Source organism: Tiliqua scincoides, chromosome 9 (assembly GCF_035046505.1).
Source record: "Tiliqua scincoides isolate rTilSci1 chromosome 9, rTilSci1.hap2, whole genome shotgun sequence".
Classification (NCBI taxonomy): Eukaryota; Metazoa; Chordata; class Lepidosauria; order Squamata; family Scincidae; genus Tiliqua; species Tiliqua scincoides.
This window is the reverse complement of record NC_089829.1, coordinates 2701635-2729328: the sequence shown is the minus strand read 5'-3', so window position 1 is coordinate 2729328 and position 27694 is coordinate 2701635. Positions and strand designations below refer to the sequence as shown.

General features: G+C 46.9%; 1 protein-coding gene and 1 pseudogene across 1 annotated transcript; one reads left to right on the top strand and one right to left on the bottom strand.

The window, feature by feature from the left end:
- Nucleotides 1-817: 817 nt before the first annotated feature.
- On the top strand, nt 818-20514 carry LOC136659961 (C-type lectin domain family 2 member B-like). The gene is made up of 7 exons (XM_066636866.1): nt 818-879; nt 10415-10519; nt 12270-12362; nt 13687-13791; nt 15556-15734; nt 16990-17096; nt 18993-20514. The coding sequence occupies exons 2-7, from the start codon at nt 10495-10497 to the stop codon at nt 19099-19101; spliced, it is 618 nt and encodes a 205-aa protein (XP_066492963.1). The 5' UTR covers nt 818-879; nt 10415-10494; the 3' UTR covers nt 19102-20514.
- A 2276-nt stretch (nt 20515-22790) lies between these two features.
- On the bottom strand, nt 22791-26069 carry LOC136660236 (zinc finger protein 420-like; annotated as a pseudogene).
- Nucleotides 26070-27694: the final 1625 nt, after the last annotated feature.

Here is a 27694-nt window from a genome sequence, read left to right as displayed (position 1 = left end):
CTCAGTTGCTCAACCACTACCCTGCGCCAGCTCCCAGTTATCTCCTGTTCTAAACGGCTGATGATTCAATGGGGATGACTGGCAGGGGACAAGCTGAGGGAGGGAAGAGGTTGCTCAACTCTTTCTTTCCTGCATGCTTATCCGAAAACCTCCCCATCTGGGTGCTTGTCCTCCCACTGGGATTGCAGGTGTGCTCAGGTGAAAGAAACATGTACCTGGAACCCTAGCTGGGTGCAAGAAATTGAAAGTATGAGAAGGGGTTAAGCACACTCTACCTGCCACTGTTTCTCCCTTGAAAACAGGCAAAGATGACCAAGCATAATTCCAGCTCATGATCAATCAAAGATCATTCAGTTTGACTTGACTCCCTCCCTCTAAGCAATGCCTCCAAATGGAGAATAGTCAGGGAGAGTTTTTTTGGGTCTCCAAGAAGACATGCAGTCCTGTTGAACCTCTTTCAGGAATATGCATCACAGTTCAAGCTCAGTGACTCTTTAGAAAGATCAAACCCCAGTTCTGGAGATGTCCTTGTGTCTTTAACCCTTGTATTGCCAGTAGCTTTTGGAAAACTGTGTTGTGACTCAGTAAGAGTCTCAGATCTGGACAAAACTTCATGATTTAGCTAATAAGACAGGCCTAAGCAATGCAACTTCAGTGTTTCTTTGCATGAGCACAAATGGTAGGTGAGCAGAGATTTATTGTACACTTTCCAAACATTTCTAATACCAATATAATTCTGAAGGATGGCAGAAGAACCCTTTTCGAGAGAAGAAATGGTGATGATCTGGCCTTGTTTTGAACAAAAAGAAATTGAGTATCTTCCTTTGGAGCAAGAGGAACAATCTCTCAACAGACTCACAGAGACTGGAGAGTCTCTTGGTAAGTTGATCTCCTTGCTGGGGAAAAATGAAGGGGTGGAGAGCGATTGGCCCTTCTCAGTGGAGGGCAACCTAAGACCTGTGCAGAGCTGTCTGTGCTATCTCCAGCAAGCAGAACTCCCCATAAACTGAGTAGACCTGTTTGGGGACCTTCTTAGGCTTTTATTGCCAACACCACACAGAGTGCACCAGAGCTAATATAATCTTGACAAAGTTTTGCAAAGACAGAACCTCAACTGAATCATTATCCTTCATAGTTGCTACAGAAAGGGGTTGTGGGGGGTGTGTGTGCACGCGTGTGTGTGCGTGCGTGCGTGCGTGCGTGAGAGAGAGAGAGAGAGAGAGAGAGAGAGAGAGAGAGAGAGAGAGAGAGAGAGTTTTAATTTGATTACCCAGCCGAGGGTCAAGGTCTCCTTCCATGCAGTTGGATGTCCATGCTTGAGTTTGATGGCTGCCAGGGACATCTACGCTGTCAATATCCTCGCTCCTTTCCTGACCCTGTTCTATGACTGATGGGTCAGAATCCCCTTTGCAGATGTCTGAGCCCAGGTCCCAGGCAGAACTGTAGGTGTGTCTCCTTCACACAGGAATTTCTACACCCGAAGCTGCTTTGGATTTTGTCAGCCTCCTGCGTGATTTTGAGAGACATGTTCCTGGTCACTTATACTTCCCACCAAAATGACTTTCCACAAGCCTTGTGTGTACGGTGAGGGCAAAATGGCCTCTTGGAGATGGGCTGCTCCAAGTACACTATGCTTTGTGGTATTATGTAACAGTATCTGACTGAAGGAGGGAAGTGGATTTCAAGGGGTCTTGAAGGTCACTCCAATAAAGACACTATAATTGCATTTCTCAAGGCCCCTTTAGTCACTGGCTGCTGGACTCAGCCCTACCGATGAGGGCCATCTTTAAACATTCATTGGTAATAGAAAGGCACAGATCACACACAGGCACCAGGGTGAAGTTGAACAAGGATAAGGATTTTTATTGAGAAAGATAAAAGGTAAAGCTTTGTTATACAGAACAAAGATCCCAGAACCCAGCTATTCCCCTTCTTAAACTCTCTGCTGGACAGGTTATTGGAGGAAAGGGTAAACATGGCTTTCCCCTTTGGCTGGTAGTCTACTGCTGGAATGCTGGATATTTGGGCAGAGTAGTCTCTGGTAGGTAACTTGGGACCCAATCCTATCCAATTTTCCAGTACAGGTGCAGCTGTGCCAGTAGGGCATGCACTGCATCCTGTGCTGGGAAGGCAGTCACAGAGAAGAAGGGAAGTCACAGAGAAGGAGGGAAGAAAGGAAGGGAGAAGAAGGGAATGTTCAAGAAGGGAACATTATATATCTGGACTTTCAGAAGGCATTTGACACGGTCCCTCACCAAAGGCTACTGAAAAAACTCCACAGTCAGGGAATTAGAGGACAGGTCCTCTCGTGGATTGAGAACTGGTTGGAGGCCAGGAAGCAGAGAGTGGGTGTCAATGGGCAATTTTCACAATGGAGAGAGGTGAAAAGCGGTGTGCCCCAAGGATCTGTCCTGGGACCGGTGCTTTTCAACCTCTTCATAAATGACCTGGAGACAGGGTTGAGCAGTGAAGTGGCTAAGTTTGCAGACGACACCAAACTTTTCCGAGTGGTAAAGACCAGAAGTGATTGTGAGGAGCTCCAGAAGGATCTCTCCAGACTGGCAGAATGGGCAGCAAAATGGCAGATGCGCTTCAATGTCAGTAAGTGTAAAGTCATGCACATTGGGGCAAAAAATCAAAACTTTAGATATAGGCTGATGGGTTCTGAGCTGTCTGTGACAGATCAGGAGAGAGATCTTGGGGTGGTGGTGGACAGGTCGATGAAAGTGTCGACCCAATGTGCGGCGGCAGTGAAGAAGGCCAATTCTATGCTTGGGATCATTAGGAAGGGTATTGAGAACAAAACGGCTAATATTATAATGCCGTTGTACAAATCGATGGTAAGGCCACACCTGGAGTATTGTGTCCAGTTCTGGTCGCCGCATCTCAAAAAAGACATAGTGGAAATGGAAAAGGTGCAAAAGAGAGCGACTAAGCTGATTACGGGGCTGGGGCACCTTCCTTATGAGGAAAGGCTACGGCGTTTGGGCCTCTTCAGCCTAGAAAAGAGACGCTTGAGGGGGGACATGATTGAGACATACAAAATTATGCAGGGGATGGACAGAGTGGATAGGGAGATGCTCTTTACACTCTCACATAATACCAGAACCAGGGGACATCCACTCAAATTGAGTGTTGGGCGGGTTAGGACAGACAAAAGAAAATATTTCTTTACTCAGCGCGTGGTCGGTCTGTTGAACTCCTTGCCACAGGATGTGGTGCTGTCGTCTAGCCTAGACGCCTTTAAAAGGGGATTGGACGAGTTTCTGGAGGAAAAATCCATTATGGGGTACAAGCCATGATGTGTATGCGCAACCTCCTGATTTTAGAAATGGGTTATGTCAGAATGCCAGATGCAGGGGAGGGCACCAGGATGAGGTCTCTTGTTATCTGGTGTGCTCCCTGGGGCATTTGGTGGGCCGCTGTGAGATACAGGAAGCTGGACTAGATGGGCCTATGGCCTGCTCCAGTGGGGCTGTTCTTATGTTCTTAAACTACAATTCCCAGGAGGCCTTGCAGGTCTCTTGTTATCTGGTGTGCTCCCTGGGGCATTTGGTGGGCCGCTGTGAGATACAGGAAGCTGGACTAAATGGGCCATGGCCTGCTCCAGTGGGGCCGTTCTTATGTTCTTATGTTCTCTCTCTGCAAGCCCTTCTCCAGGAGACCCTTTGCAGCCTCCTTCCTTGCCCACAGAGAACTGTGCTGCAGTTTGCTCTCCTTTTCATATGCTGATCTCATGGAACCTTCCAGCTATGCTCTAATACCCTCTTGTCACCAACTGTCTCCCACAGTCAACAGGGAGAGCAGAGGAAGAAAGTTTAACTCCCTTTTGACCAATAAGGCTCCCCTTACATAGGTTTTAGGAAGATACTTTTTATTTTTTTATAACATTGTAATCCCTTTCTTGTAATCTTTTTCCTTAACCATTTTTCTTGCATCTCCTCTGATGAATTCTCCAGTGTCAGTGGTCAGATATGCAGCCCACTAGAAGTCCACCCCACAGAAGGGGGGGTGAGTAGTTTACTCTTTACCTGTCACTGTCCAGATCTTGCAAGTGTCCAGTGAAACACGGAGCAGGTTGTGTTTCCTTGATTCAGTGGAGAGCTTGCAGAGTCAGGCAAAGGCTAATTACTTGCCTTCCCCTTCTGAGGAGGGGGTTGTCCAGAGGGGTGGGATTCTAGTGACTTGCTTATCTAATTCTAAGGGCCCAATCCAGCACAGGAGTAGCAGATCCAAATGGCTACCATCAGATCCTGTGCTGGATCTGAGCAGGCAGGAGGTCTCTGAGAAAGGGGTCATTTGTCCCTTTACACTGGGTAAAGGCGCAGCCTGCTAAATGGAGCTTCTCAAGTCAGTGCCAACTACAGTAAGTTCTCTTTATATGTGAATTTGCTTTTCTGCAAGGGGCAGAATTGCTACTTATTATCTACTCATCTTATTATCTTATTATCTACTATTTATTTATTATTAATTAACAGTATTTATATACCGCTTTTCAACTAAAAGTTCACTAAGCGGTTTACAGAGAAAAATCAAATAACTAAATGGCTCCCTGTCCCAAAAGGGCTTACAATCTAAAAAGATGCAAAAGAACACCAGCAGACAGCCACTAGAACAGACAGTGCTGTGGTGAGGTGGGCCAGTTACTCTCCCCCTGCTAAAAAAAGGAGCACCCACTTGAAAAAGTGCCTCTTACCCAATTAGCAGGGGTACCCAATTACCCAATTAGCAAGTAATTATTATCTACTATTACTTATTATCTACTTATTATCTTATTATCTACTAATTATCTACTAATACTGTACAATGTATGATGTACAGTGATCTACTAATTATCTACTAATACTGTACAATGTATGATGTATGATGTATGATGGTATCAAGCAGGCCCTAGGTCCAACACAGAAGAAAATTGCCCCTCTGAAGTCTGCCACAGGCGAGGTCATCCAGGATCGGGCGCAGCAGATGGAACGCTGGGTGCAGCACTACTCTGAGCTATATTCCAGAGAAAATGTAGTCACCGAAGAAGCACTGAACAACATTGAGTGCCTGCCTGTGCTGGAAGAGCTTGACAGTGAACCAACCCTAGAAGAACTTCACGTGGCCCTGGACTCCCTTGCCTTTGGCAAGGCACCTGGAAAAGACAGCATCCCTGCTGAAGTCCTAAAATGCTGCAAAGAGATCATCGTCACTGAGCTGCATGAAATCCTCTGTCTCTGCTGGAGAGAAGGTGGAGTACCTCAAGACATGAGGGATGCAAACATCATCACGCTGTACAAGAACAAAGGTGACAGGGGTGACTGCAACAACTACCGCGGCATCTCTCTCCTTAGCGTTGTAGGAAAGCTGTTTGCCCGAGTTGTACTAAAGAGGCTCCAGGTACTTGCAGAGAGCGTCTATCCAGAATCGCAGTGTGGATTCCGAGCCAACAGGTCCACCACTGATATGGTATTCTCCCTTAGACAACTGCAGGAGAAATGCAGGGAACAACGACAGCCACTCTTTATAGCCTTCATAGATCTCACAAAGGCTTTCGACCTGGTCAGCAGAGACGGCCTCTTCAAGATTCTCCCCAAGATTGGATGTCCACCCAGGCTTCTCAGCATCATCAGATCTTTCCACAAGGACATGAAGGGCACTGTTGTCTTCGATGGCTCCACATCAGACCCTTTTGACATCCGAAGCGGAGTGAAGCAGGGCTGTGTTCTTGCACCAACCTTGTTTGGGATTTTCTTCGCTGTCCTGCTGAAGCAGGCCTTTGGAACTGCAACAGAAGGCATCTATCTCCGGACCAGATCAGACGGAAAGCTCTTCAACCTCTCCAGACTGAGAGCAAAATCCAAAGTCCAGCTGAAATGTCTGCGTGACTTCCTCTTTGCCGACGATGCAGCTGTCACTACCCACTCTGCCAAAGATCTCCAGCAGCTCATGGATCGTTTTAGCAAGGCCTGCCAAGATTTTGGACTGACAATCAGCCTGAAGAAAACACAGGTCATGGTTCAGGATGTGGACTCACCTCCCTGCATTACAATCTCTGAGCATGAACTGGAGGTTGTCCATGACTTTGTGTACCTTGGCTCAACGATCTCCGACACTCATTCTCTCGATACCGAGCTAAACAGGCGCATCGGTAAAGCAGCTACCACGTTTTCCAGACTCACAAAGAGAGTCTGGTCCAACAAGAAGCTGACGGAACATACCAAGATCCAGGTCTACAGAGCTTGCGTCCTGAGTACACTTCTGTACTGCAGCGAGTCATGGACTCTTCACTCACAACAGGAGAGGAAACTGAGCGCTTTCCACATGCGCTGCCTCCGACGCATCCTCGGCATCACCTGGCAGGACAAAGTTCCAAACAACACAGTCCTGGAACGTGCTGGAATCCCTAGCATGTATTCACTGCTGAAACAGAGACGCCTGCGTTGGCTTGGTCATGTCGTGAGAATGGATGATGGCCGGATCCCAAAGGATCTCCTCTATGGAGAACTCGTGCAAGGAAAGCGCCCTACAGGCAGACCACAGCTGCGATACAAGGACATCTGCAATAGGGATCTGAAGGCCTTAGGGATGGACCTCAGCAGGTGGGAAACCCTGGCCTCTGAGCGGCCCGCTTGGAGGCAGGCTGTGCAGCATGGCCTTTCCCAGTTTGAAGAGACACTTTGCCAACAGTCTGAGGCTAAGAGGCAAAGAAGGAAGGCCCATAGTCAGGGAGACAGACCAGGGACAGACTGCACTTGCTCCCGGTGTGGAAGGGATTGTCACTCCCGGATTGGCCTTTTCAGCCACACTAGACGCTGTGCCAGAACCACCATTCAGAGCGCGATACCATAGTCTTTCGAGACTGAAGGTTGCCAATACATTATCTTATTATCTACTAATTATCTACTAATACTGTGCTGGTGCCACATCAAATAGGCATTAGTCTTGGCCCATGGAGAACCATCTGACACATTTGTGTCCGCTTTCAGACTTGCCCCACTATCATGGTCACCATCTTGGGGACTCCAGCTGAACCTTCACAATCTTGGCCACAGTGATGAGGACAGGTGAAGCAGGTGAGGCCTCCTCTGAGGCCTCGTTCAGCCAGCAACCTTCAACAAGTCAAGGGATAGCCAGCACGGAAAAATCGTCATTGCCACCAACCTTCAACGCATTGAGGCAGTGGCATGGCTAGGTCATTTGTGACCCAGGGTCATTTGTGACCAAGGGTCACAAATTTTTGTCACCCCATATGATTAATTAATTATACACATTTTTATGCCTCCCTTCCTCTAAGGGGCTCAGGGTAGTGTGCATGGTTCCTCCCCTTATTTTGTCCTCCCAACAACCTGTGAGGTAGGTGAGACTGAGAGATAGTAATAGTCATGACATGAAATTAATAATAATAATGGCCAGAAAATAAATGTAGTGGATTTTCCCCCACAAGCAGTGGATGAAATTCTGCATCAAATAGTGTATAATATGATGGTTTTATTCCTAAAAGCTTCCATTTCCACAACTTTTGTTGAAAAGTGGTATATAAATACTGTTAATAATAATAACTTTAGTCACTAGGGTGTCACTCCCCCCCCCATGTCTCATTGGTTCGTTTTGCTTTAAGGCAGCGGTTCTCAAACTTTTAGCGCCAGGACCCACTTTTTAGAATGATAATCTGTCCAGGACCCACCAGAAGTGATGTCATGGCTGGAAGTGACAACATCAAGCAAATTAAATAATTAAAATAAAGAAAAACAAATAATTAAATAATGGGAAGCCAGTCCTATTGCACCAAGTGAATTGTCTCTGTAGCCTGCCTGCAATAACAGATTTCATCAGATTGGGACCATGCGGCTAGCCTTGCATTCCCCTGTGCCCAACTTGACCAGGAGCCAATGCACGTTTGCTTACTTGTGAGTAAATGCAGACATGTGGCTTAGGCTGCAATCCTAACCACACTTTCCTGAGAGTAAGCCCCATTGAGCAAAATAGAACTTACTTCTGAGTAGACCTGGTTATGATTGTGCCCTTAGTTTTGCTGTCCATAAGGCTCATACGAATATACGAATATACTCGTCAGCTTGGAAGAAGGGACCTCCTTCTTGGCTGTTTTGGGGGGGCTGTGTTAATCAGATCAGGACCATTCTGGTGTCATTGGATTCCTCTCGGCCTGCCCTTTCTGAAGGACTAAGGCAGGTTCGCCTACTCACGAGTAAACATGCAATATGGCCCAGATTCATTTTCCATAGGGCTCCATGCATTTTTTGTTTTCTGATTTTTTAGCCATAACTTTTGATAGAGAGGAGACATTTCACTCTTTTTTCATTGCATTCTGTTGTAAATTCTGCATCCAACAGTATATAGCATGATGGTATTATTCCTAACCACCACAATGTTAGCGATTTTGATCACTTGTGACGTCACCTCCCCAAGGCTGGACCCCCACCCCACCCCTCGCTAGCTACACCACTGCATTGAGGGATAGCCGGCATCAGATGGAGGAGATGTTGATGAGCCCTCACTATCACCTAGCTGCATAGTCTGCAAATTCAGATTCATGTTCATAAAATTTGTAGAGTATATGGTGGAGGGTCTCCTAGAACCTAACCCCATTTTACCCATATACTCAGGACTATTCAGTCCTGCTTATTCAGTACCTGCTTATTCGGTATCCTCTAAGTTTTCCAGGAACCTGACCTAGCGTAGTGGTTTCCAACCTGTTTTCCCTTGTGTACCCTTTGGCAGCACAGTTCCAAAAATTCTTCCCTCATATTAGCAAAATGTTTGTAATTAATATACTTGCTGTTATTTCAAATTTATAAGTTGTAACTGTAAATAAATGGCCCAATAATGGGATAACAACAAATATTTTTATAAACAGCAAAATATAAAACCACAAATGTTCAGTGCGATCCTTGAGCTTGTTTTGAGTTACATAATTTTTTGAAATCAGGTTCAACTGATGTGAGATGCAGACCTGTATTCACCTTACTTTGATATTTTTTATGAAGGCATGAGGAAGCCCCCTGTGCCAGCTCCATATTCTGGCATGTTTTGTTTGTAAATGTCACAAGAGTAAAGAAGGTTTCGTGCTACCATTGGATAACACTTCCCCATAAACACTGAAGCTTAGGACAGTTTTCATCTGCTGCATATGAAAACCCCTTCTTCATGCATTCATCTCAGTATTTTCTCTTTTTACCTGTTTGAAGAACTGAAGTCTATGCCTTTTCACTGTTTTGCACCAAAGTGTGCCCTGATAAATTCTTAGTGATAATCACTTTTCACAGTATGTTTCAGCTTTTTTACTGTGCCAGTTTTCAACTACTGAGCAATATCTGATAATACACAAATCGATGACCAAAAACTAGCAGTTGGTGGGAAACCAGCACCAGGCAGAGGCCGGTTGAGAGCCTCCCGGAGCTCTGGGTGAGTGCTGGGTGGCAGAATAGTGAGTCAGGGTGGGGGGAGGAGTTCTGGGGCAGGGAGGGTGGGGGAAAGGCAGAATGTGGGGTGGGATTGAGAGGACGGGAGGGGGGTTGAGATGGTGGCAGACTCTGCTGCCATATCCTAACCCCCTCCCTGCCTGACAGACCTGACATAGGTCTCCTCAATTCTGTGCCCACTCAATAGTGGGCACAGATTTGAGGAGACTCATTGGGGCTGCCTGGCCGCTGCATGGGGTAAGGGAACATAAGTTCTCTTATCTCGAGGAGACCTGGAGTTGCTTCCCAGCCCTTCTGGATGCAGCAGTCGCTATTTCAGTGCCACTGCAGCCCCGGGAAGCATTGGATTGGGCTGCCAGCCAGCTAATTACTTTCCTTCCTGGTTTGCCAGCCCCACAAGGCATTCTTTGCCTTTTCCCAACCATTATGCAATTCTTTTTCAAAAACCCCTGAAGGTCCTGGCAAGTACCCCTGGGAGCACACATACCCCAGGTTGTGAACCACTGCCTTGTGGATAATGAGAACTGACTGTATTTTGCTGGTGCAGACTGAAGAAGCCCTGTGTCGGGCTTTTGAACCTGCACCATTTACTCAGTGGGTGGTGCAAACATTTGCAACACCCAGTGCTGACATTGAGGCCCACTAGGTGGGACTGCCCATGTGTTGTCTCCACTGTCCTTAACCATTTCTGGAGTCACAGACCCGTTCTCTGTCCACTTGTCATCTGAGGCCAATATTATCAGAATTCCCTAAAAGTCCATTTTGCAGTAGCTGAATGAACAACTGCAGAGTGACTGAAGTCCTGCCACTTACTGTGCCTGCCCAGTTTGCAGTTAGTATTCTGAGAATCCCCTGCCCTCTTCACAGATACCAACCAGGCCTTTTGGCTGCATGTGGAAGACTCCCCTAAGTGACAGTAGCAGCTGGTGTAGAGGGCTGTCACGCAGCGCAGCTTGGCTGTCTGTAATGTAATCTGTTTGTCTCTCTTTTAGCTGCCTGGGATCAACCAAAGTTCAGCCTGAAGCAGATCATCCTGGTTGTTGGAATCTTGGAATTACTGTTGCTGGTCTCGATGTCCTGCAGTACTTTCCTGCTTGGTGAGTTCTGCGCCCCCTCTTTTTGCCCCTTGGCAGTTATACTGCTTTTTATTGTGCCTGCCTGCTCTCTAGGCTTTAATGCCAAGGTCAGGGCAGTGGGAGTGCCTGCAGTGGGAGGGACAGTGGGAGTGCCCTTCCCTGCAGGCAAGAAGTGTTAGAAGTAAGGGCAACATGAACTACAGGAGAGAGCTTCAGAGACTGATGTAACATTCAGTGGGCAGGAGTGTTCTAAGAAGCAGCAGTTGACCAGCTGCCAATCATCAGTGACAGTGAACTTCTGGGGAAGTGCTTTGTTGAGCTCTTCTCAGCAGTTAGTACTCTCAAACCAAGAGAGATAAACAACAAGGTTATGTTTATGTGTTCATAGCTGTTAGACCCTCTGATCCTAAACCAGATGCTATACAAATCTGCACAGACCACAAGAGCCACTTTACAGATTCAGTTTCAAGCAGGACCCACATTGTTTGTCGACTGGGTGACTAGCAGACAAAACATTTAACATTTAAATAGCATTTAGAAGCAGCATAACTGAAAACGGAAAATTGAACTTGGTGTGATTGGGAACCAAAAGTATTTGTTTGATCTTTTTGCCTCACTTTATGCTCATCATTTAGTCTTAATAGCAAGCAACTTAGGGATAGGAAGTCATTTTGATTACAAGAGGAGCTGTCTTCTGTCTGTATAGCTGTGCTTGGCTTTCCAACCACTCCAAGGAAAAGGGGGTGCATTGTCTGTGAATTCAAAAGCAATGACTAAAACTTGGTCTGCTTTTTATTATCACTAGCAACTCATGCCCATAATAAAGAAAAAAAACTCCTCTCCCCAAAAATCTTTTTGTAGGTCTAACAATTACTGAAGTCACTATTGTAATGATATATAATTGAGCTTCAAATTAGCACATTCATTTTCTAAACATTGTATTCTGCATGGAAGTTAAATTGGAGAACTCCCAGCTATGCAGTTGGATTCAGCGACATGTTTGTTTTGGGAGTATGTCCATAATGTTCCTTCCTCTGGACATTATTATTATTCCTTTCATTTCATGATTATTGCTGAAAATAATTTTGTACTGTAGAGGAGGGGGGTGTAGAAAAATAAATGATCCATTCCATTCCCAGTGTCAAATACGGTAGGTGTGCCACCGATTTCTTAGAACCCAATCATATCCTCTCCCCCCCCTCCCCAGCTGAATAGGACTGGCCTATTTGTTCCCTGCTAGGCACTCTGTTGTGGCCCATTATCTTTCCTTCCCTGCACCTCCGCTGTCATTCCAGCCTCCCCACACCCCCAATCAGAAATCTGCAGGGAAAGTTGGGGGAGGGGGCAGAGAGAGAGAGAGAGAGAGAGAGAGAGAGAGAGAGAGAGAGTATCCACCCTGGTGTGAGTGCAGATATCTTTCATTTAACTCAGGCACAAGAGCCAAATGCCAACAGGGTCAGGTCTAGTGTGTTTTTGCTTCCTCTGTGGCTTTTGCACTTGAATGGGCTCCTCCTGTGACTCAAGTTTTCACTGCCTGATGGTAGCACAAGGGGAAAATGCAGACCCCTTCATCTCTGCAAAGACCCTGCAGCAACCCTGGATTGCTGGTAGCTGTGTGAGAGGAGCTGTGTTTGACAGGGCCTCAGTTCTCTTCCTTGTGCAGTAAACACCCCAAGGCTGCTCCTCGGGAAGCTTCCATAGTTTTGTTATACCCCACCCCCCAAGAGGAGGTGCAAACACCTGTATTTTGATCTGTTTTTCTCTCTTCTAGTCAATTGGTTCAGCAAGAAACAGGATGCCATCACTGGTGGAATCTTGGTTTTTCTGTTGCTACTCCTACTCTCTAGCTATATTTATTTGACCGGTGAGTTTTGCATCTCTGCCATTTTGCCCCCTGGCCTTGACTTTGCCTCCCCTCTGGACTTCAATGTCTTGACACCAGGTGCCTTGGTTCCCTGCTAGGTCCCCTCCCGTGGCCCTTCTCTCTTGCTTCCTGACTCCACCATAATCCCATCCTCTCCCCCAGGTTAGGAATTCATAGGGGAAACCTGGAACCAGAGGGGTGTGTGTGTGTGTGTGTGTGTGTGTGTGTGTGTGTGTGTGTGGAGAGAGAGGGGGGAGAGAGAGAGAGAGGGAGTGCAGGTACCTTTCAGGCACAGACCTGAGCCAAACTCAAATGGTTCTTCTTGTGTGTCTGGACTGGTTTGTCTTTTGCTTCTGAGGAATTCAAATGTTCACATTTGAATGGGCTCTTCTATGACTCTTTCACTTCCTGATGACAGCAGAAGGGGAAAAGACAGGCCCTTCTGTCTCCACGAAGACCCAGCAACCCTGGATTGGAGTGGTTGTGTGAGAGGGTTTGGCTTCTTTAGGGGACTTGGGGCTAAATTCCATCTGCACACTATGCTGCTGAATCACAAGGTCTGCCAGTAGAGCAGCCTCTTCACTGATCTGCATGGCCCAGAGTGCCACAAGCTGCCAACAGTGAACTGCAGATCCATTGCCAACAGACGCCTGCTGGTGGAGAAGTGAGTTTGCGGTGACATTGGGAAGATCTCCTCAACACTGGCGCATGCCAGACCTTTTCCTTCCCCTCCCCCATCCCGATCCAGACCTGCCCCCAGAGGTACACTTGTAAAATATCTGGCATACCTTTGAGGAGTCCCATTGAGGACCATGGTGCAGTGGAGCAGGTGAGCGGAGAATCCAGTGCTGACAGGCTGAAATCCCACTGTGTACTCTGACTACACAGTTTGAAGTTTGTGTGCAGAGTACCCCTGGTCTTCCTCACTGATGCCAACTGTGCCTTTTGGTTGCACATGGAAGACTCCAGGGAGGGAGGATGGCTGTTGGGAGGCTGGTTGCAAAGGACTGTCACACAGCGAGACCAGGGGAACAGTGCAACTTCCAGCAGGTCTTCAAGGGTACACTTGATTTGAAGGAATGGTTGGTTTCCACCCCCACCCCCACCCCCAGGGAAGGCAGAAGGCACCCCCGGCCACTACCATCTGGTACCCTTGCAAGGGCCCTTCAAGTCACGCTGATGTGATGACCCTTGGCCCATCCACAGCTCTCTCTTTGGTACTGCAAATACCCCAAATTTGCTCTATAGAAAGTTTCCAGTCTTGTTATGCCAAAAAAAAAGGGGGGGAACACCTGTATTGTGCTCTGTATTGTCTCTCTTTCAGTCGTTTGGAAAAAACCAAATTTTGGCAAGAAATACTTCGCCTTCATTGTTGGATTCTTCGTTTTCCTATTGCTGGTCCTGATCTCTGGCATTGTTTTCCACCTTGGTGAGTTCTGCTTCCCTTCCTTTTGACCACCAGGCGGTGATGCTGTCCTTTGCCTGTCTGCCTCCTTTCTTCAGTATCTTGACTCCTTGCTAGGCCCCCTCCTGTGGCTCTTCCTTCCTGCACCTCCATGTAATTCTAGCCTCTCCCCCAGATTAGGAATCTACAGAGGAAGCCAGGAACCAGAGGGTGAGAGAGAGTCCCTTTCACCTAGTGGGAGTATAGGTACCTTTCAGGCACATACAGTGTTGGATATTGAAGTGCAACCTCCTGCAAGACTCTGGGGGACTGTCTACTTGGGTCGCCTGCCCTCTCTGTGGTTCTTGCAGGAAGTGTGTCCTGTTTCCCTCCTGCTCTTTACCCACATGTCCCCCTCTTGTTCTCCAGCATTTGGAGGAGCAAGTGATGCAGGAGGTGTGCTCAACATCAGAGCTCATCCCCTCCCCACACATGCACTCAAAGTGAACATCTATTAGGGTCCCTTATTCTGATCCTGATCAGAAGATGTACATCCAGGGCTGGCCCTGGGCTGAATGCCAGCTTGACCCAATTGGGCCCTGTGCCAGGACAGCAAACGGATCACCTGCTGCTGCAACCGGCACCTTGCTCGTCAGTGGATGCTTATGAGGCCAGTTCAGCGATTGAGGCATTGCCGCTAATTGGCCCTCCCCCACCTGCTCCTGTGTCTGTTTTGCCTGAAATGCCCCCCCAAGCAATTAGTGGTGATGTCATCATGTCACTGCAATGTATGTTCAGGTTATGTGCTTCATGGCGGGTGCCATCAGTCCTGGGCACACCTGACACTCATCCTAGTGAGTAGTAGGGGCATGGGGGGGTAGGTTCACGACAAACAGTATCACATCAGGCCCCACAGCTCCTAAGGCTGGCCCTGTGTACATATGCAACTATGATCTATGAGTAAAGCTTTTTCTTTTGAAACCTTCCAATCAAACCACACTCCTTTTGTGTGTGTGCCTGATAGCTACTAGCCTCAGGCTGTGAGCTCCTTTTTAATACTGTAAGGGGGTCTTACACTGATTACTCCACTCCAGCCCCCCCAACACACAAGAGCCAACACAACAGTTCTTCTTGCGGGTCTGCTCTTGTGTGTCTTTTGCTTCCTATGGCGGAAGTTTCCACTTCCTGATGGCAATACAAGCGGAGAATGCATACCTGTCTGTCTCTCCAAAGACCCTGCAGCAACCCAGGTGTGAGAGCCATTGCTTTCTTGCAACATGGAAAGAGGCCTTTTGCTATGGCTGTGTCATGGGATAGTTCCCAACCTTTGTCACATTTCCATCTCTCAGACACATCTGAAGACCTGCTTATGCCACATCAAATTATTCAATATTCCACACTCCCAACAACATCACTGTACATTGGGGGGGGGGTGCACAGGCCACCTCGGGTATGGAGTGGGGTCAGGCAGCAGTGGCAAACCTCCCCAACCCAAAGGTCCAAGATGGTGCCCTCCCATGGGATGCTGCCATCTCCCCACGTGCAAATCCACCCCTCTCCACTCACCTGAGGCTCATGGAGCCTTGCGCAACTGCAGAGTACATTGGGGAAGCTTCCCGAGGCTTACCCAAGGCTTTAAAATGTGCTTCCGGAAAACCAGAAGCACAGTTTCCGACCCCGTCAGGAGCCTCAGAGAGGCTTAAGTGGTGTCCTAGAGGCTGGCGCCTGGGCATTTGCCCCATTGTTCTTAATGGGAGTTCTGCCACTGTCAGGCAGGATCTGGTGTCTTTACATTATTTTCTCTCTTAGTTTCAAAAGCAAAACCAAAAGAATGCCTTCCAGCTGCTGTTCCATGCCCCATACCCTGGACTGGATATGGAGAAAAGTGCTACTTTTTCTCTGCTACTGAAGCAAACTGGACTCATAGCCAGAACCACTGCACTTCCCAGGGTGGATCCCTAGTGACTATGGAGACACTAGAGGAAAGGGTGAGTGAGCCAGGCAAATTGTGTGCATTTATGGGAAATACTCGTGTCCTGCCTTTTCACCATAACAAGCAAAGTGGGGGGGGGGAATGAGGAAGGTGGAACTTTGGCAGGAGTGAAAAGGAGACTGTCCCATGGAGCTGCTGCAAGTGTGCATTTGTGAGGGGATGAGACTATTGAAAAGAGCTCCAGGTGGCTTCACTCGCTATCCAGTTCTGTGTCTGAGTCTCTGAGATAGGTGCACATGGGTTAACTCCAAAACCAGATAAGACTGCAGGTAAAACTGGTTGGGCTGCAGGTCCCTACTGGTGGGGCTGGTACATGAATGAGTGGAAGCCTCCCTTCCTCACTCCTGGAGTTCAGCATTCCCCAATCTTCATACCCTGAGATCCTTCACTGTTCCTGGAACTACAGGTTCTTGCTTTGGCCGGGAAGTCTTTTCAGTTGCTCCACTTGAGGCAGTCAATCAGTATCTCCAACAAGCATGTATGTGCAGAGAACCTTCAAATTGGTATGTGTTGCTGAACCACATAGCTACAAAATGATCTTGTTGAGACCTCGGTCTGTGGCATTAATTCTGTAGCCACCATTTTCCAAGATGGCAGGAAGTTGATTGTGGACCTGGGAATGTAGAGAGGTCATTTTGGTGGCAAAATATGTTTTTGGGGGCAGAAGAACAATCGTTTTCTGTAATTACCATCAATGCGGTGTAGGGGACAGAATGCTGGTCTAGGAGCAGGAAGAGCTGGGTTCAAATAGGCTCATCAGACATGAATCTCCTTGGAGAAGATGCAGTCTCCCCCTACCCTGTGAGGTTGTTATGGGGAACATGAGCAGGAGAAATGCACACTACTCTGAGTATGGCTTGGGGTGTTCCCCATATGAGGAGCACATAGGTAGTTTCTTATTTCTACATAGATGTACATAGAGGTCTGCATACTTCATAACATATTGTGCAAAAGTACAGAGAGAACACATTATCCATGTCTCCATTTATAAGTTTCCCTGCAGTTACAAGTATAATTTAGTGGGGTGAGATAACAAAAATTTCCTGCACTTATGAGGATCCTTGGACAGCCAAAGGCCACTGAAGGGACTCAGGGCCAGAGAAGCCCATTGGTCCCTGTTAAAAACCAAGTACTGTGCAGCACCACACCCAGGAGCTGGGTTCAAGCTGTCTCCTGCAATATTCAGTGTCAAGAACAGTCTATTAAGTAGCTTTTAAAGGTGGGACACCTGAATTCCTTGTTGAAAACAGGATTTCATAAAGCGCCATAGAGACCGAATCGGGTATTGGATTGGCCTCTGGAGGGAAGGTCTCAGTCAGTCCTGGATGCAGCCGGATGGGTCCCTCTTTGACCAAACGTAAGTTTCTCCTCTCTCCTTCTTCGGAGCCCTAGAGCAATGGACTTTCGGAGAGTTTTGACCCAATCCTATTGTAACACCTGTGGAACATGTGTTCCATTGGCATGCCAGGCCTTTGTGACAAAGGCTTGTGGCTGTAAAGCACTTTGTGACAGAGTAAGGAGCCTTCCTGCTGGCACCAGTGCATGAAGGAATGCCTGCCAGAGCAGGTGAATTGGGCACAGGGGTGGGAGGAAGGGAACAGGGTGGGAGGAGGGTGGCAGCTGGAGTGGGCAGATTGGGCCCGGGGGGGGCAGGATTGGTGGCACTGGCATATGTCATATCCTATCCCCCTTCCTTGGACCTGTTCCGCCAACAGAAATCTGCATGGACTTGCACCAGCTGGCACAGGTCTGAGTTGATCTGTTGCAGCTGCTGGGGTTTACTCTGGAGCAAGGGGATAAATGTCTTCTTATCCTGATGAGATCTTCATTAGCCGAAATTCCCCTCTGGGATGCAGCCTAGCTTGTGCTGGTGGTGCTGCATCGTTGCACGAGAAAGTACTTGGGATTGGGCAGTTAATTTGAAATCAGAGTTTGAAAAAAATGTTGTTGTTGGGCTTTTCGGGCAAAAATGTGCTGCCTGAATGTGGGTCCTTGACAATATTGTCACCTACTGATCAAGGTTTGATGCAGAGGGCAGGTTTCCAGTTCCAATCATTTAACTCCTGAAATGTGTGGGGTTCTCCCTACTGGAGTTCAACGTTCAGACTCCACCAAAGACCAGAGTGAGTGACTGTGGGGAACCAGTAAGACCTCCATACATTGTACAAGAAGTGGGGCTGTGGAACCCCCAGGCAAAGATCTGTCTTGGGCAGGGGCTACTTTGCACCACTGTAATGCTGGAGGCATCAGGAGTGATTCAAGCTTAAGCCCTTCACATGCTCAGTAAAACCCATGCAAGTGTACTTGGCATTGTCACTGTGCCCAATGAGCTCTACTCCTGTGTAAGCACGTACAGGGATGCAGCCTTAACGCACTCGCCTGTTCCATTGAAGGGTGTCTGTGTTGGGGACAATCTAATCACTTCTGCAGAAATAATTGCCTGTTGTTGTTTTTGCACTCCTTTCCTGTCCCTTTCTACCTGGACCTTGTTCGTTTTCATAGACAGATCCCCATTCTAACAATGCAGTCCTATGCAATACTATATTTACTCAGATGCAAGTGTTACTCCCAGAAAAGTGTGTATAGGATTGCAGCCTTAGGACCCAATCCTATTCAACTTTCCAGTATCGGTGCAGCCGCAATGCAGCCTGGAGCTGAACAAATGTTCCCATACTTTGAGGAGGCCTCTGTGACTGCCTCCTCACCAAAGGATGCAATGCACACTCCATTGGCGCAGCTGCACCAGCACTGGAAAATTGGATAGGTTTGGGCCCTTACTCTCTTATCCCTCCTACTTGCATTGGCTTTTCTCCTGTCAGCCCTCCTCAAGCCTTTTCCCTGACCAGGAATTAGGTGACAATATCAAAAGATGCTCAGAAAAACCCAGGGTCAAGAAGGAAATGCTCAGGCGGAAGGTGGGAGATAAGCCCAGGTGAATGAGGAACATTTTACGGGGAAAGGTCCTTGAGCAGGAGAAGGGGAGTTTTGTTTGGTGTCATTCTGGGGTGGAAGATGGCAGATCAAAAGGAGGTACACAGCTGAAGGGTGAAAAAAGCAGGCTGTGGAGAGAAGCCCCTTATGGGAGAAGATGGGATCACAGAAGAAAGTTTTTATGGGTTTATGAGACCCATAAACCAAGAGAGAGGGAAGAGTGTGGCTGGGCCATTGTTTAGCAGACTCTAACTCCAAGGCTATGTGTCTCCTTTCATGCATAAGAAAACACTGGCTAATTCTGGGTTTGATTTTCTTTCAGTTTCCCAATTAAAGGTGAAGGCCTCTGTGCCTACCTGAATGGTCCAGTGTTCAGCTCTACCTGGTGCACAAACACCCGATTCTGGATCTGCAGCAAGCCTGTCACTTGAGAGAGAGCAAAGCCATGCATAGCCTCAGGGGCCACATGTGAGATCCAGGTGGAGAAGCCCCACTTATGGTTGAGGACAGACCTCACTGTGCTCTGCATTCACTCACTAACACTTCCCCCTTTGAACACCAGTTGTTCTGATCTTGGCTGCATTTGGATATACACTGAGATGCCCTGCGTATGTGGGAGAGGGGAGTAGGATTTTACAGTGACCCATTTCAGGGGAAATCATTGAGATGCATTGTCTGCGGTACATCTGTGATAAGTTATATGATGCAAAAATTCTCAAGCATAAGATTATCCCCCTAGTGGTTAATGTAGCATCTAGGAACACATATACAAGAATTTAATTTAAAATATCCATATTATAATTGTTGCAAGGTCCGCAGCAAAGTTCAAAAAGCAAACTCAGTAGGCAAGACTGGTGATCATCTGCAAGCTTTATTTCAACGGGCCTCTCAGGGACTTCTTGTCCAAAGTGGGGAGCAAAGAGAGCTATGTGAGAACTCTCAGTGCTTCCAGAGAATAGCAATGTTTCAGTGTGAACCCTTTGCTTATATAGGATTCTGGCTTCTTTGTTTGAAAAATCTCACTGTCATTGGCTGGGGGATCATGACATCAGAAATGGGGACTTTCTTAGGATTGGTTACAAGTTTACAAGCATCTGATTGGTCAGTTTCAAATTTCAGTTTCCTTATAAGGCTAGGTGCACATAGAAAACATGGGTTCCAACAACCACTAGATGGCACTGTTTACCCATTTATTGCAGAGCTCGTTTGAATTCTTTATCAAACAATGTAGACTTTCTGTAAACTAAACTTTTGGTTTTCTATAATTCTCAATATGTATATAAACTTAATCTAATACCAAACAGACTGAATTCTTCCTGCAAACAAGGGTTTTCAAGAGATTTCTCTTTGTTAAATCCTGCTTTCTTTGTTAACTTAGAGCTTCTAATGATGTTTTCCAGACCAGAGGATCCTCTTAGGAATGCTCTTTGCTTATCTGTTCTTGTCTTAGCTGATTTGTAGGTGTTTGTATCTACCAAGCTCTATCTCTGTCTGTCAAACAAGATAGACTGTCTTTTCATTAAACTGCTTCTGACCTCAACTATCTGCTCTTGGTACCAAGAGAAAGATATAAATTTTCTGGTCACTCCCTAGTTCTCTGTATGGTGTTTCTTATCTAGTTGACAGGCATGATATAGAGTTGGAATGCCTTTGCTTAAGAATACTACATTCCAAGTCCATGAGCTTGTTTGTATTACCTTGATTAATTAACTGTGCTACATCTGCTTTTCAAGGTTAATTTGAGGCACATCTGAGACCCAAGTCTTTTCAATTTAGCTTTTACTATTCTGTGTTTTTCATGCTTTAATCAAACTAATTTTAACAGCTAAAATTCACTCTTCCTTATATATTGTTAATTGTATTCTATAACCATTAAGGCAGTAAAGAGTAATTCATTTGGCATTTCTATGACCCTTGGGTGTGTGGCTTTGGCAGTTTCCAGATACCTTCTTTTGTTATTTACAACTCTAAGGGCATTACTCAGTAGACATTAAAAGTACATACACAGTAGCCTGATTAGTACAGATCTGTAACATTTTCCCAAATGCAGTCACACATCATGATGTTGCTTTTTGGTAGAATGCATACACAAGACTCTTCTGACATGAAACTTTCTGATAGCTCTTTCCCAGTGCACATTTTGGTTTGAAAGAAAGCTTGTTTAGTTATATTTTAAAATTCAGAATGTTCCCTGTTCAAAAATCTTTCTGTGTGTTTTCCTCTGTTTAAAAGCAGGCATTCAAGCTTTAGGAGTGCATTCCTGATTTCAAAATGAAACTACAGCTTAACTTCATCCATCATCCTGTCAGCTGGTAAATTCCAGTTTCATCCTTATGTGATGCTCTGACAGCCTAGCAATAAAACATCCCCTGATTTACGGCTTTGCCTTCAGCTTTGCTATTTTAAACTTCTTCAGAGAGGGCAAAATGAATTTCTGCCCATTTGTTTGTGATATGTGCTAAACACATTGGCTTCTGAACATTTGATTTGATCTTAGCATTCATTTTCAAACTAATTCACTCATAAATGACTTCGGTCATTTGTCTGGCAACTCTGTCTTTATAAAAGAGCAGGAGGGAATGTATTACCCCCAAAACTCCCTTGTGTTATCTGCTTGGAAGGCCAAGGAAACATTCCTCTGCTATCTCAGTAAAACTGCCAATTAGCCTGCACTTGTAATTTCAGACTTCTTCAGACTCAGAGATGGATTTAGCTGGCTTGTGGGCATGCTAAACCCATATAGGCTTTTTAAACATTTGAACATTTCTCTATTAAGCTGCTAAACATATAAACTATAATGTGTGAGCATGGCATTACATTTGCTTTCATTGAACATTTGGTCTGTTAGCATAACATTTGTTTGGGTTTGGGTTATGGCTTTTCTTTAGCTTGCATCAATAATAAACAACAGACAACTAGCATGGCTGCAAGAACACAACTAGTAAAAAGCCAAAGTGTGAAGTACAATAGAGCAAGCCAATAAGATTATTCACACACAACCCCAAGTGGGGGGTGGGGACCTCAGAGATGGTAATGAATCCCTTACTTCTCCCCCAGGAGGGTTTCAGTGGCTCCTGCATGGGCACAGAACATTGCAATGGGATCTCAGAGGCAGCTAAACTGTGCTGCAGAAATGCCTGATTGCCTGGGGATATTGCAGAAGCAAGCATGCTCTCCTCAAAGCTTACAACATAAGCAGCAGTTGCAAGTGCTTCAGAGCTCCTGTCAGCATACAGCAAAGATCTCTGGCTAAAATACCTGTTGCTGCAGAATAATTCTATTTTAAATTCCACCCTCTGCTTTTCCTGTGTTTTTCATCTTTGCAAGGTCTCCTGGACTCTTCCACACACAGGGAGATTGCCTCTCTCTCTCTCTCTCTCTCTCTCTCTCTCTCCCCACACACACACACACACACACACTTTTCCTTTTATAAAAGTTAACTCTTCCTCTTCTGCCCAGTACAACTTCATCAGTGGTGAATGATTATGGGGAGAGGGGTTAGCAAGCCTCAGCTTTGCAACAGAAAGTTTAAAGTTTGGATTCAATAGGGGGGGGGGCAGAAACAAGAAGGAAAGAGGAGATGGACTTAACCCTTTAAATGGCTTGAGAAACAAAGGTACAGCCTTCTGCAGGTTGCCTCTCTTTCTCCTATCTTTTTAAAAAGATCACTCTCCTCCCTTCCCCCGTGTCCAGCTTCAACTGTGGAAGCTGATGGGAAGGGGGTTAGCAAATTGGGCTTTCCAGCGGAGTGCTTGAAGTTTATATACAGTAGGAAGGGGGGAACAAGAAGGAAAGAGATGGACTCAGTTGTTCCAAATGACTGCTTCTCCCTCACTCAGACGCACCCTGCTCCCACACATAGCTCATTGTCTCCTGCGCATCCTGCTCTGTCTTGGGTACCATTCCAGCGATGCCTCCGTGGGCTCTGGTACTGCTGATGGCTGCCGTGGCAGATGCCCCTGCCCTGTCCTGCCCTGTTGCACAGCCCAGCCCAGCCCAGCCCATTGAGCTCCTGCAGCTGGAGAATATCAGGAACTTTAAAAACACCAAAACTTGAATGTGAAGAAAGGTCTCTACTTTGAATCTGCTTCTCCTGATATACTCACCAACACATATATGGTCACTCTCCATTGTGTTCCCTTATATGCTCAGTTAGACTTGACTGAGCACAAAAACTCTTTCCACACTCCTGACATCTATAGGGCATCTCTCCTGCATGGGTCCTCATATGCATCATAAGGCCCATACTGCGAGTGAAGCTCTTTCCACATTCCTGGCATATATAGGGCTTCTCCCCTGTGTGAGTTCTCTGATGATGAAAGGTTACTGCTGCGACTGAAACTCTGTCCACATTCCTGGCATATACAGGGCTTCTCCCCTGTGTGGGTCTGTTGATGGGATTTCAGGGCACTACTGTGACTAAAACTCTGTCCACATTCCTGGCATGTATAGGGCTTCTCACCTGTGTGGATTCGTTGATGGGGTTTAAGAGCACTACTATGACTGAAGCTCTTTCCACAGTCCTGGCAAGTATAGGGCTTCTCACCTGTATGAGACCTCTGATGCAATTTAAGGGCACTACTGTGACTGAAACTCTTTCCACATTTCTGGCATGTATAGAGTTTCTCTCCTGTGTGTATTCTCCTATGGGATCTAAGGTCACTACCATGACTGAAGCTTTTTCCACACTTGTGGCATACATAAGGTTTCTCCCCTGTGTGCATTCGGTGATGCTCAATAAGGGTGTTTCTGTGACTAAAGCTCTTTCCACATTCTGGACATAAATAGGGTTTCTCCCCTGTGTGGATTAGTTGATGGGATGTAAGGGCACCCCTATGACTCTTTCCACACTCCTGACATGGAAAAGGCTTCTCCCCTGTGTGGATTCTTAGATGGGATGTATGCTGGCCATTTTGAACAAAGCTCTTTCCACACTCCTGGCAGGTATAGGGTTTCTCCCCTGTGTGGATTCTCTGAATTCTCTGAATATGTGCTGGAATCCCTAGCATGTATGCACTGCTGAAACAGAGACGCCTATGTTGGCTCGGTCATGTCGTGAGAATGGATGATGGCCGGATCCCAAAGGATCTCCTCTATGGAGAACTCGTGCAAGGAAAGCGCCCTACAGGTAGACCACAGCTGCGATACAAGGACATCTGCAAGAGGGATCTGAAGGCCTTAGGAATGGACCTCAACAAATGGGAAACCCTGGCCTCTGAGTGGTCCGCTTGGAGGCAGGCTGTGCAGCATGGCCTTTCCCAGTTTGAAGAGACACTTGGCCAACAGTCTGAGGCAAAGAGGCAAAGAAGGAAGGCCCATAGCCAGGGAGACAGACCAGGGACAGACTGCACTTGCTCCCGGTGTGGAAGGGATTGTCACTCCCGGATTGGCCTTTTCAGCCACACTAGACACTGTGCCAGAACCACCTTTCAGAGCGCGATACCATAGTCTTTCGAGACTGAAGGTTGCCGATATGGATTCTCTGATGAGAGGTAAGGGCATTGCCGTGACTGAAGCTCTTTCCGCACTCCAAGCATGTATAGGGTTTCTCCCCTGTGTGCATTCGGTAATGCTCAATAAGAGTGTTTCTGTGACTGAAGCTCTTTTCACGCTTCTGGCACATATAGGGTTTCTCCGCCATGTGGATTCGTTGATGAGATGTAAGAGCACCACTGTGACTGAAGCTCTTTCCACAGTCCTGGCATTTATACGGTTTTTCCCCTGTATGAATTCTTAGATGGGACGTAAGCTGGCCATTTTGAACAAAGCTCTTTCCACACTCCTGGCATGTATAGGGTTTTTCCCCTGTGTGGATTCTCTGATGGATCACAAGGTTGTCGCTGCGACTAAAGCGCCTTCCACAGTCCTGGCATGTGTATGGTTTCTCACCTGTGTGGGTTTGTAGATGGGATTTCAGGGCACTACTGTGACTAAAGCTCTGACCACAGTCCTGGCACATATACAGCTTCTCCCCTGTGTGGATTCGTTGGTGAGATTTCAGGGCACTACTGTGACTGAAGTTCTGTCCACACTCCTGGCAAGCATAGGGCTTCTCCCCTGTGTGGGTTCTCTGGTGGCATGTAAGATGGTGAATGCAAACAAAGCTCTTTCATTCATGGCAGGCATAGGGTTTCTCTCCTGTGTGGATTCTCCGATGGCGTCTCAAAAGGCTGTTGGAAGGAAAGCTCTTCCCACACTCCAGGCATGTGTGAACTACTGTGTGAACTCCTTTCTCCAAATAACATTTCTGCTGCCTCTTTCCTCCAACCTGATTGCAAAACAACATTGCTAAAAATATGGAAAGAAATGCAGTAAGAGGAAGAAACTCCAGCTAGTTGGAAAATTCATTAGCAAAACTTATCTAGAAAAGCTGAAGCAAACTGTTAACTGCCAGAGATTACATTAATATTATATTTAGTTTCTATAGCAAAGCTGAAGGAATCTCAAGATGGTATTCTAATGGAAGAAGGCCACAGGCCAGATAACAAAAATAAGGAATAGCTAAAGGACAAAGGAAGGAAGAAGTTGCCACCAGTTAAGAATAAGAAAATTCAGATTACGAAATACAGAATGCTGCGTTCTGTTTCAATGCTGGCTTCAATCAGAAAGCCTCAGAAGATTACAGCAAAACTAGGGTCCAATCCTAACCAACTTCCCCCTGCACATGCCTGATCTTGTATGATCTGAGAAGCTAAGCAGGTTCAGGCCTGGTTAGTACTTGGATGGGAGACCGTCTGGGAATACTGGGTGCTGTAGGCTTATACCATAGTCTTTCGAGACTGAAGGTTGCCAACCATTTTGCAACCTGGGAAGACTGCACTCAGTCTTCCCAGTGCAGTTGAGGAGATCTTCATGATTGCCCCTCCATTGCACATGCCCAGTTGGCATAGCTGCAACAGCACTGGAAAGTTGGAAAAGATTGGGCTCTTAGTCATTTTATGAAGATCAACAGCTACAGACACCTTTCACTGGGCCTCAAGCTCAGCAATAACTAACAAAAAAGGAGGGGAGGTGTGGGTTGAGTTAATCTCCTGGGAATCTGGTATAAACAAGCTTCCGCTACCAAGTTGATGGTTTTACATTTCCAAGCAATTCAGACATTCTCCAGCAGAGGACACAACTGGCAACCAGCTGAAGGACTTTCAGGGCCTCAGTTATACCTGAGCTTCCTGGATCAAAGCTGGTACAAAAGCAACTCTGGGAAGGAAAGTTCTTCTCACACTCCAGGCATGTGTAGGGCTTATCCACTGTGTGAGCTCCTTGCTCTGAAGTGCATCTTAAGAGGGAGGGCAAACCCATCTAGGAAAAGCTCATGCCCTCTCCCCAGGCAGACTTTCCTATGAAATAAAAGAACCTTTGCTAGGTCTGCACTCACTTTGTTAGCCCACATCCAGCCCATCACTGTCTCCCCCAGACAGCAGTGCAGACAACTGCTTCCTCATAGGTTAAGAGGCTACAGCAAGACACAGCCAGGTGCCACCAGCACATTTCAAAGCTGATAGTGTGCCTTGTTTTAGCCCATTTCCTTGCTTTCACAAGGTGGAGACCGTATTAGAAACCGTGTGGGATCTGTCCTTGTCCTTCCATCCCAGCTCAAGATGGAATTTCACAATCTATGGAGGAGAATTTCTATCTGAGGCATCTTCTGACACAGAGAAGGAAAACATAAACCCAGGGGGATGTGCACTCCAAGACCAACCCATCTCCTCCAAAGGGAAGGCAAGGGAGCGGCTAGTTTTCTAATGGCAGTGTTCCTTGGTTGGGGCTTTCCTCTAGATCTGGCTTGGCTAGGTGAACTGTGTGAGTCAGATCATCAACAGGCATGCCCAGAGCAAGCAGCCTAGAAGAGGTTCTCACCAGCAGTATTTATCAGTTAAACCAAGGGAGCCTCCTTACCTAAATAGGTCACATTCTCAGAATTGTCCATCATGACTCTTCATACAGGTACTTTTGGTGCTGCTCTAGTAGACCCCACTCAGCACTGCTGAAGTACACAGATACCTCCGCAAATGCAGCCCTGAAAGGAAAAGGAGAGATGCTTGATGAACAGATCATCCCAGGCCATACCTGTAGTCTGAAGGGAGATTATCCATCAGGTGAGATCTGCATGTTTGCTGCAGGGTGCAACGAGTAATGGGAGGAAGAGGTGGAAAAAGTGGACAGTCTCTTTTGCTTTGCAATCTGGCACTGATGTCAAGAGGAAAAGCCCCTTCAAGAAAGGAGGAGAGACCCATGGCATACCCTGAACACCTTCCTTATCTGGATCAGATGCATTTCTGCAGGACGTGGGTGACGGTTGGGTTTGCACTGACCCTGTCTCTTCAGTGTCTGGCAGGGAGACAAAGGAAGCGAACTGTACAAGGTTTTAACCTTATGCACTCACTTAGGGGAAGGGAATTAAAAGCAACACAATCTGCACTGATGGCAAGCCAGCCTTGGCTTTACAAGGAGCTTGACCAATTCCTAGAGGAGGAAAGCTCCATCAATGGCTACTAGTCATGGTGGCTACATGCTGAGTACCTCCAGGTGCAGAGGCCATCTGGGGTGAGGAGAGTGATGAGAGGGGAGCTTTGCATTCATGTCTGGCTTGTGGGTTCCCCAGAGGCCATGCAGTGGACCCCTGAGAAGAACAGGATGCTGGGCTAAACGGACAACTTCAGGGTCTGATCCAGCAGCCATTTTTTACATTCATCTGAATCATGCCTCCCATTTCCCTGCATGGAAAACACATGCTGAAGGGCAGCTGTTTGCAACAGTCTTGGAACAAAGCCTGCAGAGACACAGGAGAGTCTTGAGTTGGCGTCCTTATTGCATGCGGACGTGTTTCTCTGCTCCCCTGGCTTCCCCCTTGTGATCCCAGTCAATGCCCACTCTCTGCTGGGGAGGGTCCTCAGAAGAGGGAGGGTGAGCAGGTGGGTGGGGGGTTTACTCAGTCTCGGGGCTGGGAGGGGAGGCAAGGCTTCAGCCTCCTTGGTGTCCCTGGACACCAGGGGTGTCCAAAGTTTTTGGCAGGAGGCCCCCTGA

What these genes read in the sequence shown, in the direction of transcription:
- LOC136659961 (XM_066636866.1), top strand. Translation starts at nt 10,495, where the DNA reads ATGTCCTGCAGTACTTTCCTGCTTG. An exon ending in TGGCATTGTTTTCCACCTTG is followed by an intron (nt 13,792 to 15,555) that starts GTGAGTTCTGCT and finishes TTTCTCTCTTAG; the next exon opens with TTTCAAAAGCAAAACCAAAA. An exon ending in TGGAGACACTAGAGGAAAGG is followed by an intron (nt 15,735 to 16,989) that starts GTGAGTGAGCCA and finishes TGTTGAAAACAG; the next exon opens with GATTTCATAAAGCGCCATAG.